We start from the raw sequence: 18,089 nt of genomic DNA on the forward strand, positions 1-18,089 counted from the left end.
ATAAAATTAGGGTAATTATATTTAAGTAGAAGTTGGGATATATTGTATGCTTCAACCAGCAGTGGTCATTAAATATGGTGTTATAGAAATATGTACACATGAAGCACAGCTCGTGTAGCCTTTACATCCATGTCTGTGAACAACACTCTCCAATCTGAAGGTGAGTATGAGCTGACTAAACTGTTGGCAGAATATATCCCTGATCCCTGTGCTCCTTCCTCATCATTAACGCAGCTCTCATAGGAAGGCAGTGAGGAGGTACCCAGAGCTGTGCAACACGTTCCCTTTTCATCCAGACAACAGAAGCTGCTTGTGTAAAGGTGAATGGAGGATGAGGTCAGCCAGAAGCCGTACAGAAGTGAGTTGAACACCACATCTTGCAGCCTCTCATCGATGTAAAGCTTACAGAAAGGTCAGCTTCAATGCACTGATTGCTGGGTGAGTGCCATGCTGCAGTACAGCCCCTTCTGGCAGGAGAGCTCCTCCTGTGTGCAGTGCAGCATGGATGATGAATGTGCGTTACTGCAGTCAGTTCTGTGACGCAGCACAGATGGAGGCACTCAGAGAGTACTTGGGCTGTAAACTTGGAAGAGTAGTTTTTTGTTTAGAACCTTTCTAGCTGGTTTGAAACCATTCACACATAGAGGTTCCATATACATAGCACATGACAGTCCATTAAAATACCTATATCTCAAAGCCTCTCAGTCATTTTTTTTTTCCCTGGGAATATAGATAGTAGTGGAACATTCAAAAGGATCTGGTGCTGCAAGTAAGCTGTACTGTAAATGTGGGCACTTAAAATATTTCAGGACTAGGGTTCCTATGAGTTGCGGCCTTGAATTTCTGAGCTCTGTAATTTCGATACGGTCTATTTATGCTGCCCAGAGAGGTCCTCATGATGAGCTAATTAAGTTTCAGATACACAAGCAGTGACTATGGTTTTTTATTGCTTTACCAAACTGAGAGCTTAATAAAGTCTACACAAAATTAAAATACTGCCATAGCTAATTTAATTGTTCCCCTATACTGCATAATTGTAAGAGCATTTGTGAAGTGATTTAAAGTTTCACTGCATTCAAACTAGAAAATAAAGAAATCCAGCATGCAGTTATCTACTGAAAGCTTTAATCTGGCTTTAACTCGCTTTCTTCCTGCAGTGGTATCTTAAGTCAGTTCCTTTAGCAGCAGTCCCTATGAGCATCACACCAAGAGACAGCAGTGTCCAGCAAACTGCTGGATCAGAGCTCAGCACAGCATCAGCTCTGGGCTCCAGAGGGATGTAAGTCACAGCATTAAACTGTTTTTTGCTTATACCAGAGAATTACTAGATAGGGTCCACTTTGGGGAAAAAAAAAAAAAGAAAAAAAAAAAAAGTGATGCTAAAAGTGCTTAGAACAGCAAAAGAGATGGAATCATGCGTTACAGAAATGCTTTAAGGGCATTCCCATAGGGACAGGAAATCCAAGAGGAACAGCTGAACACTCACTGCAGTCCTGTGGAACTGTGCCTAGAGCAGCTGTCAGCTCTGCAGAAAACAAAATTACAGCATGTTCTTCTTTTGATCGGGGCATGAACCAAGCGCCTGGTAGTCCCATCTGAGAAGGAGAACACCTCTTTCTTACCTGAAGAGTGTCATGTGGCAGCTCAGATGAAAGCATTTTGAGAGAGAAAACATTTGTCCATAAGAGAAAATGGTGAACCAGCACAATGAAGGGGGAAAAATGTGAACAGTTTACCAAGCTTGATCAAAATACTGAGCAGAACTGTTAAGAGTCTTCAGCCATCATCAGGGTGGGCTTAAACAGAATGAATCTAAGCAAATCGAAGCTTGGCCACCTCTAGTCTACAGAGTGTTGTGGTTGCACATGGACCACGCTCCTGTGTATCTAAACAGATTGGAAAGCCACAGGATTATGAAATGGAAGTACATCTGTAACCAATAATATCATGATCTAAGCATGAGCTCTCCAGTATATATAATAGCTATGTTTAAATATTGTTTCACCATTTTTCTACAAACTACAGTGGTATTAAAGACAGCACTCTCTTGTTCCCAGGAGGAAGCCCAGCCTTCCTGCTGGGTTTCTCTAGTGCTGATGCTGGGTACTAAGATAGCTTTTCTTCACCTATTTAGATCCTTTTTTCCCCTGCATGAGGCTCATCTTCTCTCTGAGACTCTAGCAGCTTCAGCCACCTCCAGGAAGAAAATCACAATACTCCACGAGTGTATTTATTAAGTACAATAAAGCTAATTAAGAAAACCAGACCAGAAAATAATACAGTTTTCAGTTCCATGCATTTATATGTATGACTTCACATAAAATTCAACAATTTTTAAAACACTTTTCCTGTTAAAATAGAAATTCAACAATTTCTAGCTAATAACTAGTCTCTGTTCTCTTTGAATGAATGTAGCTTTTAAATCTACTTACAAATAGGTATATAGTATAAAATGATAAATTCATGAGACAAGGGCCACAGCTGGTCCCAATAGATGTCACTTTGTTACCTTAGACAATGTAACAGGATCTTATGTTGCTGGGACCCTTGCTTTTTAGGGAAATGCTCATGCCATCTGCTGGGAAGTTACGAAATTTGCCAAGAATTTTTTCACTAATATTTTATTGGCTTTTAGATATTGAATATTTACACCAATTGTTTTATTATTATTATTTTTTAAGAACTGTGGGTATATGTAATCTAGCTTAAAGGTACTTAAGGAGTTACGGTAAGTAATTGCACCTGTTTCTACACCAAAGTGAAAAGCTATGTGGGCTTTACCCTCTCGAGGGAAATGCTGTCTGAGTTTAATTTAGTTTTCACTCAGACATGCATAGTTAGTAAACATTTTATAAAACGGCAAAGTTAACATAGTTCTCTACCTGTAGTATAAGAATAACACAAGGAAGGTAAGTACTGTGCAAGCATATCCAACAAAACTGATCATTGCAGGATTAGTGCTGCATCAGACTGAGTATGGTCTGTGGCCTCATACTAATCAAGGGACATACAAATGCACATTGAATAAACAGTGCTAGCTGAGCTTAATAAGCTGTAGAAGACACATTATCCTATCAAGAAGTTATTATAAGATATATAGGAAATCAATCAAAATCAAGACGGAACAGGCAATTTTAATTTAAGAATTTGTTTCTCTTTATAGCCTTTCAAGTTTTGTTAATGCATTTTGATTGACTAAATAAGCAGAGTTTAGTGTTTTTGTTTTTTTGTTGTTGTTAGTGGAATGACAGGCTGAGCTGCAGTATTTTGTTGCTATTTCTCAGTACCCTCTAGAGCAAGCAACCAAGTCCTTAATGTGATTCTACATCTACTGTTGTCCTCAGCCTTGCTTGGCCAGAATGGTACCACCTGCCACCAACTGCTGGGCTGAGCTTGAGCAGGTTCTGCTGTGCAGTTGCTGCTGAAAGGAAATACTGCTGCAACAGACCTGTTTCTGCCAGAAAGCTGTAACTGAAACGTCCTACCTGCAGCTACTGGCAAAACAGGTCAGGATGTGGCTGCTGTAAGGCTGCAATAAGCAGCGACATGTCAGTGACTCCTGGAAGGGAGCTAAAGATCAGAGAAGCTGCAGTCTTTTTGTTCTAAGACTATAATTTGGATTTTCAGATAGAGGCATTAAACTGAGGTGGAAAGGACAAGCATTTCCCTATCAGTTTACACTACCTATGCATTATTAATGATGCAGAACTAGAGAGCTTAGCTGGAGGTCTTTGAGAAAGGTTTTCAGCAGCACTCCTAAAGCAGGGTAGTTCAGATGTTGTTGAGTATTTCCAAGTGAAATACAGCTTGATAAGAAATAATAATAATAATTAAAAACAAGATTGGTTGCTTTTTTCTTTTTTTTTTTTTAAAGCAATTTATTTGGAAAAATACTGCAAAGAAAAACATGGGCTTTGGATCTGGAAGTTACACTTGAGGCAGAGCTTTTTGTTATCATTTCTAATGTAGTAATATGTTTGCTGCTGCAACCAAAAACTTTGTTAAACAGGTTGGTGACGGAGGAAGATTAGTGCCAGTGCCCAGCCTCAGTGAAGCCGATAAGTACCAACCTCTCAGCCTTGTGATTAAGAAAAGAAAATGTTTGCTTTCAAAAAAATCTAAATTCGCTTCAACACCTTTCACATTAAAAGACATTCTTGAAGGGGAGAAAGAAATTTGTGCAGGTAAGTTTTCTATTTATCTTCAAAGCAGAAAAAATGCATGTTTTCCCACTGTTACATGCCAGTGATTATGTTTGATCTGTACAGTTACTATAATGAACTTATACTGTAAGTTACTATAATGAATTCAGTACTAGTGTAATAAAATTTTACTTAGTTAATAAATATTTAGGGAAAAACAAAAAGAAAATGTGGTTAAAAAAGAAAAAACTTTCAGGAAAATTGTTAAAAAAAAAATCAGGTACATTAAAAAAGGACAATATTTTTGAACAGATCCCATTAAGCCTCGTGGGCTGTTTTTTTCTCACAAATCATAATAAACAGATTGGTTTATATTGATTAACTGCTAGTTAATATTTGATTTTAATTTTCACCATTCTCTATATACTCACATTTAAATAGGTAGCAGTGACCTAAGCTTGGCAGGTGTTTCATGTTAGTGGATCCTATGTATTGAGCTGGGCTCTGAATAAGCAGAAACATTTGACTACAGCAATCTAGCAAGTAATAGGCTTTCTACAAGTGTTTTGTTTTGTTTTTCACATTTGTAATGTTTTTCTCGTATCTGAAGAGTTTAACTATGCTTGTCTTTTCAATACAATATCAAAAAGTTTTAAGATTCTATGAGAAGTAGAATGGGGAAAATTTCGCTTTACTGCATGTATTTTCTTTTACTTTCCTTTAAAGAGTCTGAGCAATTTATAACTACATGATTTCTAGAAACAATTTGATAAATTTTATTTTTAAGAATATTTTAATAAAGGTATTAATTGCACAGCAAATATATGAACTAAAAACACTAAGAAAAACATGGTATGTGCAAAGGAAAATAGAAATTTCTGCTGACCCCACAGAGTGGTGATTGCAGGATGCAAACAAGATGAAGAAAATCCTACTTATCTTGCATTCAGAACAAGCCAGCTGTCTTGTCCTGAATGAAGAAAAAGTTAAATTCTCATTTAAGAAGTCAGAGGAAAAGGTTGCAAAATCTCATTACAGAGTCTTTTCTGCAAAGGTTAGGTGTCATGTTCTGAAGGTATTGTCCCTTAATGTGAACAAAGAGATTTGTAATTGAATTTCCTTTTTTTTTTTTAATGTGAATACAAGCATTGCAGTCTTTTTCATGTTATGAAAAATATATGAAGTTTTTTTTTTTGTTAAAAATACAGACAAACAGGAATAATTCTAGGTTGCTTTCTAATGTTATTTGATCCTAAAATCTCTAAAGAATAAAAAAAATAATTGGGTGCCTAATCCCTTGATCTATCTGCCCTGTTTATATTAATTTGGCAGGCAACCAATGTGTTCTAATGGTTTTCTGTTAGTGTAATGGAGAAATAGTTAAGGTTATAAAGAAAGCATTATAAAAATGTTTTGTTACCTATCCTGCTGTTGTGTAATAGAGGACCAGAAATGTTTGAGTGAATTAGAATTAATCTGTTTTTTTCTTCAAATTAAACTGGCACTCTCCAAAATCTCTAGGGACACATGAAAACCACGTCAAGATTTTCTAGGTAACAGCTAAAATGCAAAATTAATATTACCAGCAGACCTGTATTGCAAAAATTAAAAGCAATGTGCAGTTAACTTGTCTTAAGTCTAGAAATTTCAGAATTTCCTAACATTATTTTACACAGGAAATATGTAAATGTAACTCCAACAAACAGACAAAAAAACCAACAACCACCACCCCACATTGCCCTACAAGTTAGAAAGCAAGAAAAATTGCCTGTGCATAAAGTCTTTCCAATGAGCTGTTAGGTATCAAGATACGGTGTGTGTATCAAACGTTATCTTTCTCTTTATTCCTAATTTTCACATTTTGTGCAGTCTTCACTATGTAGTTTTGTGTTTCAGAGCCTTTATCATTGCACTCAGAACACACAGATTACCTGTTTATCTCAACTCTCACAATACAGGAGAATATTGATAAACACAGAAACATAAAAAACAGTCCTAATCATCATTTCATGATTAGGAGTATCCCATGTGGGAGGAGTATGGGCACAATTCTGCAAATAAGTAAAGAGGTGTCTGAATTCCTGCACTCTTTCCGTTAGTCATCAGTGATAAACACTGATAAACAAGCACACAATGCAGCTGTGATCTTTTTATCAGAACAGCAGAATACAAATACCCTATTCTCTTCATTACATTTATTCTATACAATTTTCAAATAATTAAAATATTCTGTTATAAGCATATAATGCTTCATAAAAATACTATACTCAGATCTTCATCACACAATCATTATCTTCTTTTACTCAGGTGTTTCATCCTACCAGTTGCTCAACTACGAAGACAAATCAGATGTTTCACTCAATGGTAAAAGAGGAAATCAGATAATCAACGATGTTGGTTTTGATGTTGCTGGATCAGATTCTATCGCCTTTAAAGCTTCATTTGGCATAGTGACCAAACATGAGGTTGAAGTACCAACACTGCTTAAAGAACTTACTACAAGGTTGTGTTATGTATTTCAGTTCTTCAGTAATATTCATACAATCAGGTTGCTTCTCTGAAGAAAGTGTGTTAATGCAGAAATTTTTAGGTTTTGATTATTTGTAGGCCATCGGTAGTAGTCAAAATTGGATGTTTTCCAAGTACTTTTACTGTCTGTCTAATGAGTCTTAAGATCACCATTTCAGTTAAACCCATCTCCTGTATAACACAAGCATATAATTTATCTGAATGAATTCTTGTTTGAGTTACAGTGCATCTTTCAAGAAAAAAAGAATTCTAGAGAGGAAGAATTCACCAAAGACCCAACGTATATTATTCCATACTACTGCAGATTTAAAACTGACTTCAAATGACATTAGCCACCTTCAGCTTTTGGTGATAGGTTAATTGCTGTGTTGTTATCTGATGAACTAGAAGGACATATTGCCAAAATTATTTCCAATGTAAATAATTCAAGATTTTATTAGGTTATTTCCCAAACTTTTTATTTAAAAAAAATAGATTTCTTAGATTGAGTTTTTAGTAATCTTCTGTGGCACTCAAATGTAAAACTTTTCTCCAGCATTTTTCTTCAGCTCTGGACATTGAAACTGAACTCAGTGGTGCTCTTGTGTTGTCACAAATGGGTCTTTTCTGGGTGATAATCTCCAGTTTATATTTCAGTGATTCTCCATATTCACTATGTTTGGTGTTACATTTAGTATTTTGAAAGATGTTTGTTTCCTAGTAGTTACTTACCAAGCAGTGTCATTTGGTATCCACAACCCTTTATTCTATTATTATCATGAACCTAGCTTTATCATAATATGAGGTGGGGTCAGGTGGAAAAAATTGGTATAATCTTCTGATAAAAATATAAGACTAAGAGCTTCTAAGAGAGTTCTTGGATATTCTCCTAGGAAAACACATTTGATGATCACTCTGTATTTATAGCCTATGTAGTATTTTGCAATTACAGTCCATACCTATCAGTAATCTAGTTTTAACTTTTTTAGCATATGCCTGACTCTAGGTAGCATTTTAAATTTTTGAAACATTCACTATCATAAGCTTTTATAGAAACCTTAAGATAGAGCATTAAAACTATTAATGATCAAACTTGTAACTACATTTAAAATAGGATTAATATATTAATTATGAATCCATACAATTATATCAACTTTTTTAAAAAAAGTTATTAATTAGGGTGTGTTGACACCTCTTTACTGTCAGTAAGTACAGTGCCTACAGTGTCAGACTTGAAATCTTTCAAGGTATCCCATGTAACTTCTTTAACACTTGTATGTTATTGGCTTTCTTTGAATCTTTTGGTGATTTTGATCCCAGACACCAAAAATCAACATGATCAACATGAAGTTCCCAGAAACCTTTTCAGTCAGCTGTTTTATAGCAATGAGACATAAGTTATGATTTATTGTAAGGTGGAAAGACACAAAGATGGTAACCAATATTCAAAAGGTTATTTACAAGGAAAAACTCACCAATATGGATGCATTCACTGGGAAACGCTGAGGCAAGGAAACACTGACCAACTACGATCTTCACCAGGGAGCAATCTCCAAGAAATGCTGCTTTAGTGGTGGTCAGCCCTTAAATGAGGTCTAGAGGAGGAGGAGTCAAGCTCCACCCCTTCTGGGAGCACAGCTAAATTACTCTTACCTGTGCTCCCACAGCTGACCCTGCACTTGACTTAGTTGATTAATCAGAGGTTCAGGCTGTGATTACCAGTTTCCCATACATTTATTCACTGATTTAAAGTTCCTAGTTATGTAAGAAGCTTTGTTAAATGCTAATAGTCTCTGAATTTCCTCCTTATCTCCCTCTTGATTTTAGAAAAATAAACTTTGATCATTGTCTAGTCCATCAAACAAGAAAAAGTAGAATGGAGATTCTGTGTGTAGTAATGGAAAGCATTAGGACAACAAGGCAGTGCTCATTAACTGTTCATACTGGGATGCGTGGAGAGACAATGAGGGTAAGCACGTTTGACAAAGTTCTGTAACTTAGGAGAAGAGCCAAAGAACAAGCTCATTTTTATAGATGGTATGGCTGGATTTTATTGCCTTTTTACCGAAGTAAACTCTTTTACTGAAGAGAAATTAGATTTATTGCACTGATATGCAGTGAATGAGGACTTTGATCCACATTGCTTATGTGAGGGATGGGAAAAGCATGGAAGGATGGCTAGACAGCCATTTCTTTGGGGTGAAGTCTTGGCAAAGATTTGGGTATTCCTTCTTTTCAGTTTGAAAGTTTGAGAAACATATAACCTATCCTTCCTTTCTGTACTGATCTTCTACAGCTCATTACAACTTTTGGCTGTTGTTATTTTAAGAGTTGGCTCTTATTCCTTGTCCCATCTCTCCCTCCCTCCTTCTCTCTCTCATCTATACATGTGAACTTTCAAATCTTCTTCTGTGGTTTGTCTTGATTCGTTCCAATGATTTTCAAGATCTGATGCAGGTTAGGTTAAAGTCTTTGTCTAAATGTCTAATGTTCTAAAATTTTTTTTTAAAAAAAGGATTTATTTGTGAAATTTGATCCTCAAAGATTCCTCCTGGTAGTGTAATTTTCAGTATGTACATTTAAGGTAGTATTTTGCTTATTTTTCATTTTGATTTCATATTTTCCTTTATTTTGATGATTTTCAAAATTATAGTTCCACATAATTGAAGACCAAAATAACAAAGGACGGGACAAAGCCATTGTTTTTCCTGCACATACAACAATTGCTTTTAGTGTATTTGAACTTTTTATTCGTTTGGATGGCAATTTTGGTAAGTCGCTTGCATTACTATTAGTATCATTATTGCTGTTCATATTGATTTTACTTTCTTAAACAGTTTTCTTGCTCTTAATAAGCATAAGCCCCAACTCCATAAAATGAATATGCTTTAATTTTAAGCACACAATTAGTCTGACATTCTAAGGGAAACAATTCTTTAAAAGATAAACAAGAGAGTTACAGAAAAATAGGCTCTCATGGAAAGATTTCTCTAAAATAATAAGACTGTGTTATTGTGAGTTTTCCTTCCTACAGTGCTCCATTAGCAAGGAACAAAAAATCACATACTTTCTAGCCTTTAAAGACTATCTGGTCACTTTTGCATAAAATGGGAAAGTAAGAGACCTAAATGAACAAGGAATTGTGCAGGGCTTTTAAACAAAAGGAGGAGTTTTCCTACTGTTGTTGTTGGGTCTTTCAAAGCTGTTTCAGGAATTGCTTGACTCTGCTTAAGATTGTGGCTTTCTTTAAACAGCAAGATGAAAGATTAGGGAAGTGATCTGTACCACTGCAGATCTATCTTTTAGTATATACATTTAGTGTTTACAATTCAGGACAAAAACTCTGCATTTTAAAGCACTTTTTTAAATGAGCTGTGAGATACCTCTGTCATTTAGTAAAAACTTTACATAGAATCCCAACTGCTCAAACTTAACTGATTAGAAGTATGAAATAATACAATATAGTATCTCGCTATAATTTTCCAGTTTTTTAAGTGTCTAATTTTACTTTATGCAATGGTAGGAACATGTGTAAAACTAATGTTCTTGCTGAAGTCAGGAAAATGATGAATTAATTAAGAGGGTATTTGCATCTGCATAATTTAAAAGAATTATCAGTTGAGGTTGGTTTTTGGTTTGTTTTTTTTTTTTTTTTTTTTTTTCCAGTTTCATGCAGTCAATTATCTGTATATTTTACTTCTGAGATTTTCTCTTGATTTATTTAAGGTGATACTTACTTTGAATTTTAAAAGTCATGTTTGTCAGCTGATTCTGCATTGGAAGAGAGGAACTCAGCCTCGCTTATAATTTCTTATTTTTAGTTTCAAATGAGAGGTCTCTGTAAATAGATGTTTCTTCTTCAGATACAGGTGTTCCATTAATATGATATTGGCTGTCCTAATTCCTTAAAGCATGCAGAAACTCTGAGAATGTACGCTGAAAGCTACTAACATGCTAAAATTTCCACTGGCCCTGTATCGTTTCATTCTGTGCAATTACTGTATACAGATTTGTATTAGGAAGTGTTATTAGCTGTTAAAAAACATTAGCAAAGATTAATTTAATCCCACTAACTGTATCAACCTATTATTTATTAAAAAAAGAATATTAAATTGTGTTGTGCAGCTATTGCTTTGCTATTGCATTCTTCTAAAAGCTCACGTTTAATTTTTACAGAGCTGTGTGTGACTCCAATTGCAAAGGGGGGATTTGAAAAAGAGAAATCTGGATCATCCTCAATGAACAAATTAAGGAGATTGAAGCACAACCTCTTTTATCGAAGTATGTCTTTTCATAATGTATGAAAAGTGTATTTTTGTTTTTAGTTTGTGTGTAAGATTAACATTTTAATAGGAAAATTTTAAGGTAAAGTATACCTAACAAATTCTTTCTGGTCATAAATGATTTTCAAGTGATTTAATTTATTGTGGCAATCTTTTTTGTATATAAATTTACAGTATTGCTGTTCATTAGAATTATAGATCTTAAAAATTTATGGATGATGATAAAGTATTAATCTTTTAAGATTAAACTTATTTTGTATGTTCATATTTTACATGGAGTATCCAAGCCGTAATTGCTAAGTAATATTTGAGGACATATGCTTTATGGAAAAGTTTATGTGTCAAATAATATTAACTTAAATATTAGAATGTACTCTTTAGGCTGCATCATCACACAGCGGGGGTAATGGCAAGAGGCCACCACAGTTCTCTTATCTTGTTTGGATGTGAACACAACCACCAAAAATAGCCTGTAGGCTGCATTTTCTTTTGAATACTTCTGACTCTATGCTACTCAAATTTGGGAACTTGCTGTAGTCAATATAGAGCATGGTCATGTACTTTTAACACACCTTGTTCTAAGTATTGAGGAAGGCTGCAAATCTGAAAGAGTACCAAACACATCCTTCTAAGGGCCGCTCAGTACAGATGTTCTTGCTCTATAGTACCCTATTCTTGATCAAAGAGCTTGTATGGCCCAAACCTTCAGTTGTGTTCCAGTCTACCCTAAGGGAACCGATCTCCAGTGAGTACGGTACACCTCACTATTTGTAGCTGCTTATAAGCTGTTTATCCAACCTAAACTTATTACTCCCTGAAAAGAGAGTAAAAAGACAAGTTGATCTGAAAGTGATATTCTCCTGGGATGTTTGGATGCTCAGAAATATGCTAGGAGGTCAGCATGGAAAAAAAAAACAAACAACTGGAAACAAACAGAATAAACAATTCTTAGAATAAATATCATGATCTTACCTCCCAGTATCTTTTAGAAATAAATATCTCTATTATACAAGTCATATATAAAAAGTAATTCTAGCTTCTGCCAATGTTCTTTGTGAGATTAAAGAAAAGTTTTCACCATTCAAGGCTTTTGATGGGAAGTGGTCATTGGTGCAGCATGTTTAGAATGGATTCATGAATCAGCTGTTATTTCCATCAGCTGATTCACAAATCGTTTTGTAAACACTTCATAATGCAATGACAAATTATTGGTGATTTTTGTGTGTGTGTGTGCATTCTTTTTCAGATAAAAGAATAGTGAGTATCATCCCTAGCTCTGATGGTTACTTGGAGGACCTTTTTACAGACTACTATGAGAAAGCTGCAAGCATGACTGATCTCTCTACAAGCTATCTCAGAGAAGGGGCTCATGTTCGAATTAATTTACTTAATAACAACATCCCCAAAGGTCCCTGTGTCCTTTGTGGAATGGGAAGTTCTAAAAGAGAAACAGTCTATGGATGCCTAGAGTGTTCTTTTAATGGACATAAGTATGTACGACTGCATGCCGTGCCCTGCTTCGACCTCTGGCATAAGAGAGTGAAGTAACTGCTCTAGGTAAGTGCCCGTTGTTACAGACACGGGCATAACTGTGCCACATTGTTTTCCGAGTTATGACGTGTGACTCAGATGGGTTAAATGCAAAACACTTGAAGTGCAAAATATTTTATTACACTGCTATTTTCAACTTATTTGCTTCATAATGACCTTAATCACTTGAAAATGTTCTAATGATTTCCCTGACATTTTGCTTTTCATCTTTCTAGTACCTTCATATTTCATTATCACGATGAAAAGTTGTACTTTTAAAATGAATTTTGATGTCAAAATACATGCTATAACTTACTTATAAAGAAGTTGTTTACACAAACTTGTTCAGAAGCCTTCAAATGTCGCCTTTACCTACACTGGCATATAATGGTAAAATGAGATAATTTGTTAATAATTTAGTGTTCTCATTAATGTTTAATTGAAGTATCAGATTAAACAACATGCTAAAACTTACTTAGCTCAGTCTAACGTTTCATTTACAAAAGGGAACTACTAAAACCGATGATAGGAGTTTCATATTAGGATGTCATTACTGAGAAGTAACAGCTAGATTACCTGTAGTGCTTGGATTTTAGGATACAACTGCTCTTGACTTTCATACAGTTTATGTGTTCAGAAGAAAAAAAGTTTAACAGAAAAAGCTTAGGAAATTTAAGAAGATAACAGAACTAAATCCTTCCAGCTAGACTGCAGGCTGAAGTTTTTCTAAGTAGTTCTCAACCACAATAAATAAACTGTTGTTTAGAATATATACTCCAGGGGGCACTACGCAACAGTAGCCATCACAGAGCTAGGGAAAAAAGTTGATTTGTGTACAGTTCAAGCTTTGCCATTGCTACGCTGAAACAGGAAAACAAAATTTTAGAATGATTTTAAGGATAAAGCTGTATGGGAAAGTTTGTTGGTTGTTGGGTTGGTTGTTTGTTTTTTGCCTGAGCTGCCATTTTCACTGTGGGTACACCTGATTGTTCTATGCTGAAACGAATTATCATTTCCCCTAAGTAGAAAAGTACATTATACAAGTGTTAAGATGACACCTGTGTAAGCAGAACAGTACTGTATGTTAACTACAGGAACATTATTTTATTAACTGTGGGAGGACCACATATTAACTATCACTGCTGCTGCTTTGTGTTTTTTCCAAAGTGAGGGATACTAGATGCCCAGATAATACTTAAGCTTATACAGGACTATCTCCTATTCTCTTCCACCTCAAAATAAAACATGGTATTATAAGTTTCTAACTTTTAACCAGTTTATTAAGCAGTACACTGTATTACAAATTTACTGCAGTCAAGGTTTAAAAATCCCCTTAAAATATTCCTAAACACCAAACTTCAGCAAGTGTCAACAGGTACTGGAACTGTTTTTTTGTGACTGATGAGACAGGAGCAATCATTTTGAACAGTAATTTACACAGTGAGCAAGACCAGTGATCAGTAGCGTAGATTAGGAAATGACACAGGAAAAACATTAATATAATCTTGGTGTTCTCCAATTTTATTTCTTTTATAACGTCTAAAACATTTTATTAGCCAAATGTTAAAAACAGTATTTTACAGTCACCTTAGAAATAAAAAGATGCCACTATTAAAAAACAAACAAACAAACAAAAAAAACCCAGCAAAATATTCTGTAATGTAGTATTACTTTGGATTTTTTTAAAACTTACTGTCCATAAAACAGCCTAAGATTTTACAGGTAATTAGAGTTCATCATGCTGGTAGACGTTGTACTCCTTAGCTGATATGAAGCCATCTCCATCATGGTCATTCTTCTTAAATATGTCAGCTAAAATTTCATCATGGACTGAGGGATGACGTTTTTTGCCATCTCTTGCAAATTCTTCTTTCAAATATTCACTTATCTAGAAGGAAAAAACAAAAATCAACTATTGTGGCTTTTATACCAGAACTGAGCAGCTGTCTTCAAGAACACGGGGGTATATGTGCGAGTAACTGTGATTGCAGTGTAGGCATGCCTGAAGTGATTTTCCTACCATGTCTGAAACATACAATTAGTGTAAAGCAAATATCAGCATGACACTGTATAGTTTGTCCAAACATGACAAAGCTTTCCATGATGAACTGCATCAAAAGCAGCTCGTGTAAGGATAACATTATGATAATAGTATCTCCAAAGTTTTATAAATACAATCCATTCAAAATTAATGATGTCAAATTACCTCGAGTTCAGAGAGCTTCTTGTCATTGTCCTTGTCTATTTGACGAAATGCTTCAACACTGCGAGGTCCCTTATTTACTGCATAAAGTTCAATCTCAAAAATGAGTGTTGCATTTGGTGGAATCTTGCCCTGCTCTATGAATAAAAGGAAAAGTACATTTAAGAAATCGTATGGTATGTTCAGTGACCGCATATAAATGCGCATGTAAATTTTTCTACTTTTTCTTACAAAAGGCAGTGTTAATATTCAGAGTAAATGCTGGATTTCAATGTTACACAGCTAGACTTATCAGTTTGGGTTCTGGTATGACATTGGTTCAACAGGTCATTGTGTTAGACAAACTCTCTTTTTAGAGAGACTCACAAATGATATACTTCCCTGAAAATTATATTGTTTATACCATATTTTCAAAAATGAGGATGTAGCCAACTTTGAGAAGTGTTTGTGCATCATGAGATACAAATATTTCCGATGTTCTCACTGTTTCATATACTGTCATATGATGAAGCTTACTGATAATTGATTCTAAGATACATGTATTCCTTTAATATCTGCAATGTATACATATAGTATGTACATTACAGTACTAGCCCAATGTTTGAAGAATTTCCTGTCTGAAGAAACAAGCAGGTAATATCAGGTTTTACAAATCTATTATGAATTATACCTATGATTAAAGGACACGATGCAAAACAGTGAGTTACATATGCACCTCCTTAGAAAGAAGCAATAGCATGTAATTAATCTGATTCACATTTGAATATAAAAACAAACCCCCAAAAAACCACACAACCAAAAAAGCCCTAAAGAACCACTGGAATATTTTCTCTGGTCCCTAGATAAAAAGACCAAAACATGTTAGACAGTATTATTCCCGTGTCAAAGCATTTGCCTATAAACACAGGGCACTGTATCATGCATCTGGACAATAAAAAGGATCTGAAAAAGATCAGAATAAACTGATTGGGTCTAAAAGTTAAGCCAAAAAAGCTTATAGAAATCATGCAGTGTAATATTGGAATGTGAACATGCAAGGTGCTTCTATTCATAACCAAAGCCAGTGTGCGTGACTTTTGACAGAATGCTGAGCTTGTGACCATCCTTCATAAAATGAAAGAAAACTAAATGTACTTTGCTTATAAGAATGAGGCAAGGAAAACTGTTACTTACATTTTTCGTCTAAAACATCCGTGTTAAAAAGTAAAAGTTTTAAAGTTTAAAAGATTTTAGTTTTACAAGCCTGAACATGTAGAAGTTTCAAATACAACTGAATGTATGCCATTGTTTGTATACTACTTACCAAATAAAGATACGGTATTAGACCTCAGTGCCAGTATTTACAAATATACATACCGGTAAAGGAAAGATATGTAAAGATTTAGAAAGCCACATGCATCTTTTCTAACTCAAGATTAGGCAGGCATCTTCCTCAACATGCAGGAATATGCTGAGACAGAGGACAGGTATGTTGCAGAAACAGAACAGTTTCTTGATGTGCTACCTAGAACAAACAGTTAATGCTAGTATTAGATTAAAAGGACATATTTTCATTTGTGTCAGCATTTTTCCATGTTGCAAGACTTGCTCATTAAACATTATGCTCAAGACGTAAAAATTTGTTCCTACTAAACTTCATTGGCTACAGTGGAATTATATCAAACACAGGACTGGTGCACAAGATTGTAACACAGTAACATTTTGCAAATAATTGCTGTACATCAAAAGTTGCATTTTGAAAGAAACTTCTACACCCAAACCAGGGCTGCCTTTACTTACAGTTGAGCACTGAAACACTACATAAAAATTACTAGAAGCATTTGTTTGTTTTTTTTAAAATCATAAACTCAAATCCAATTTCATGCATTGTTTTGATGCAATTATTAGGCTATGTGATTATCTGGTGCATTAACTACCCAGAATGTAAGCAATCTTTTAAACAAATGATTTCCAGTTAAATTGATTCACTGGTATCAACTGGATTACATTCTGTTTTGTTCAGAATGTCATTAAGAGGCTAAAGCTAGTAGGAGTGAAATAATATAAATAGAATATATTTTCAGGTTGGATAATAGGAAAAAAACCCTCCCAGAAAGAGTGGTGAGGCCTTGGAACAGCTGCCCTGGTAAGTAGCAGAGTCTCTGCACAGAGGTGGCACTGAGGGACATGGGTTAGTGGGCATGGTGGGTTGATGGCTGGACTACATGATCTTAGTGGTCCTTTGCGACCTTAATGCTTCTATGGTAATTAGTCATTTACAATTCTGTTTGTTCATTTGAAGGTACACAAAACCGTATCCTTTTTTACCGTATCCTTGCTGTCCATATGCTAACGATGGCGGGATGACCACTTTCCGTTTTTCTCCAGGGCACATATTCATCATAGCAATATCCAGCCCTTTTATGACTTGTCCAACACCCAGAACGAACCATTTTGGATGACCATCATTTTGTGTCCGACTATTAAAGAAATTGAGAGGATAACAGTGAATTTAGCATTCGTATATATTTTTAAAATGACTTTAGATCATCAGTCATGGAAAGCATGCTTTAGATTATTGGGTGATCTTTAAGGTCCCTTCCAATGCAAGCCATTCTATGATTCTATTATTAAAACAGGATAACGTTCATGTTGCCATAATACCTTAAGTATAATGCTATTTTTCTGCTACAGTTATAATTAAATGTGTAAGTCAGGGGGCTATTGTGTCAAAAATATTCACAGCAATGGAGGAAAAATGCAAGTAAAACAGTAGTTAAATGTAGAGCTATCCTCTATTGAATTTTTCTTAAATAACAGAAGTGGAAGGACGAACTAAGGCTGGGTCATAATCTAGGCCACTGCCTGTGACGTCTATCAAAACATGGGCAAGGGATGAGCATGAAGGAAGGCCGGCCTATCCAAGAAAGATTGGGACAAGGAGGAAAGTGCTCGCAGCTGCAGGCTCACATCGTCGGCCTGGGGCCAGGGCACCAGGTCCACTGTGCAGAAGAGCGTATGGCGCAGGGAAATTCCTGCCCCAAACGGTTTATGTCCAGCAAACCAGCAAACCGCTTCCGCTGTGGCACCCTCAGCATTCGGTTTAGAGGGGTGAACGAGTTTGAGAGGAGGAGGAATGCCGCTACCGGCCGCGCCGGTGCCCGCTGCTCGGAGAAGGCCGCGCCACGTCCACCGCCGCCGCCCCGCGCCCACCTGCAGTAGAACTTGGAGCCGTTGCTGGCCAGGAAGCCGTCGTAGTGCGCGTTCAGTAGGTCCCCCTTCTTGCTCTTGGGGCTGCAGCTCTCGGGGAGGTGAAGCACCTCTATCTTCACCTCCTCCTCCGCCGCGCTGCCCTCGGCCCGCTCCGAGGACGCCAGCAGGACCAGCGCCGCGAGGATCAAGCTCAGCCCGGGGCTCATCGCGCTCAGCCGGCGTGGCACTGCG

The 18,089-nt window shown here is 36.0% G+C and overlaps 2 protein-coding genes across 3 annotated transcripts; one reads left to right on the top strand and one right to left on the bottom strand.

Annotated features, from left to right (window-relative positions):
* The first annotated feature begins 2,106 nt into the window (after nt 1–2,106).
* Nucleotides 2,107–14,103, top strand: PJVK (pejvakin). Its single transcript, XM_015868352.2, has 6 exons — nt 2,107–4,184; nt 6,450–6,645; nt 8,478–8,619; nt 9,304–9,421; nt 10,827–10,931; nt 12,180–14,103. Exons 1-6 carry the CDS (start codon nt 3,974–3,976, stop codon nt 12,479–12,481), a joined length of 1,074 nt encoding a protein of 357 aa, XP_015723838.1. The 5' UTR covers nt 2,107–3,973; the 3' UTR covers nt 12,482–14,103.
* Nucleotides 13,969–18,086, bottom strand: FKBP7 (FKBP prolyl isomerase 7). 2 transcript variants are annotated; one of them, XR_004307896.2, is made up of 5 exons: nt 17,859–18,086; nt 16,974–17,125; nt 16,023–16,170; nt 14,670–14,803; nt 13,969–14,351 (listed from the first exon to the last, which is right to left on the bottom strand). XR_004307896.2 is itself a non-coding variant. In XM_015868329.3 (4 exons), exons 1-4 carry the CDS (start codon nt 18,062–18,064, stop codon nt 14,190–14,192), a joined length of 654 nt encoding a protein of 217 aa, XP_015723815.2. In that variant the 5' UTR covers nt 18,065–18,086; the 3' UTR covers nt 13,969–14,189. The 2 variants fall into 2 exon arrangements, 1 of the variants encoding a protein (XP_015723815.2); XM_015868329.3 differs by lacking the exon at nt 16,023–16,170.
* Nucleotides 18,087–18,089: the final 3 nt, after the last annotated feature.

The sequence above is a fragment of the Coturnix japonica genome, chromosome 7 (genome assembly GCF_054131305.1).
Source record: "Coturnix japonica strain WE chromosome 7, WE-NBRP24, whole genome shotgun sequence".
Taxonomy (NCBI): domain Eukaryota; kingdom Metazoa; phylum Chordata; class Aves; order Galliformes; family Phasianidae; genus Coturnix; species Coturnix japonica.

Coding starts and splice junctions, on each gene's coding strand:
- PJVK (XM_015868352.2), top strand. CDS start 3,974: ATGTTTGCTGCTGCAACCAAAAACTTTGTTAAACAGGTTGGTGACGGA. Junction 4,185..6,449: donor GGAGAAAGAAATTTGTGCAG/GTAAGTTTTCTA, acceptor TCTTTTACTCAG/GTGTTTCATCCTACCAGTTG. Junction 8,620..9,303: donor TGCGTGGAGAGACAATGAGG/GTAAGCACGTTT, acceptor TCAAAATTATAG/TTCCACATAATTGAAGACCA.
- FKBP7 (XM_015868329.3), bottom strand. CDS start 18,064: ATGAGCCCCGGGCTGAGCTTGATCCTCGCGGCGCTGGTCCTGCTGGCG. Junction 14,804..16,973: donor ATATGGACAGCAAGGATACG/GTAAAAAAGGAT, acceptor TTTTATTCATAG/AGCAGGGCAAGATTCCACCA. Junction 14,352..14,669: donor AGAAGCTCTCTGAACTCGAG/GTAATTTGACAT, acceptor TTTTCCTTCTAG/ATAAGTGAATATTTGAAAGA.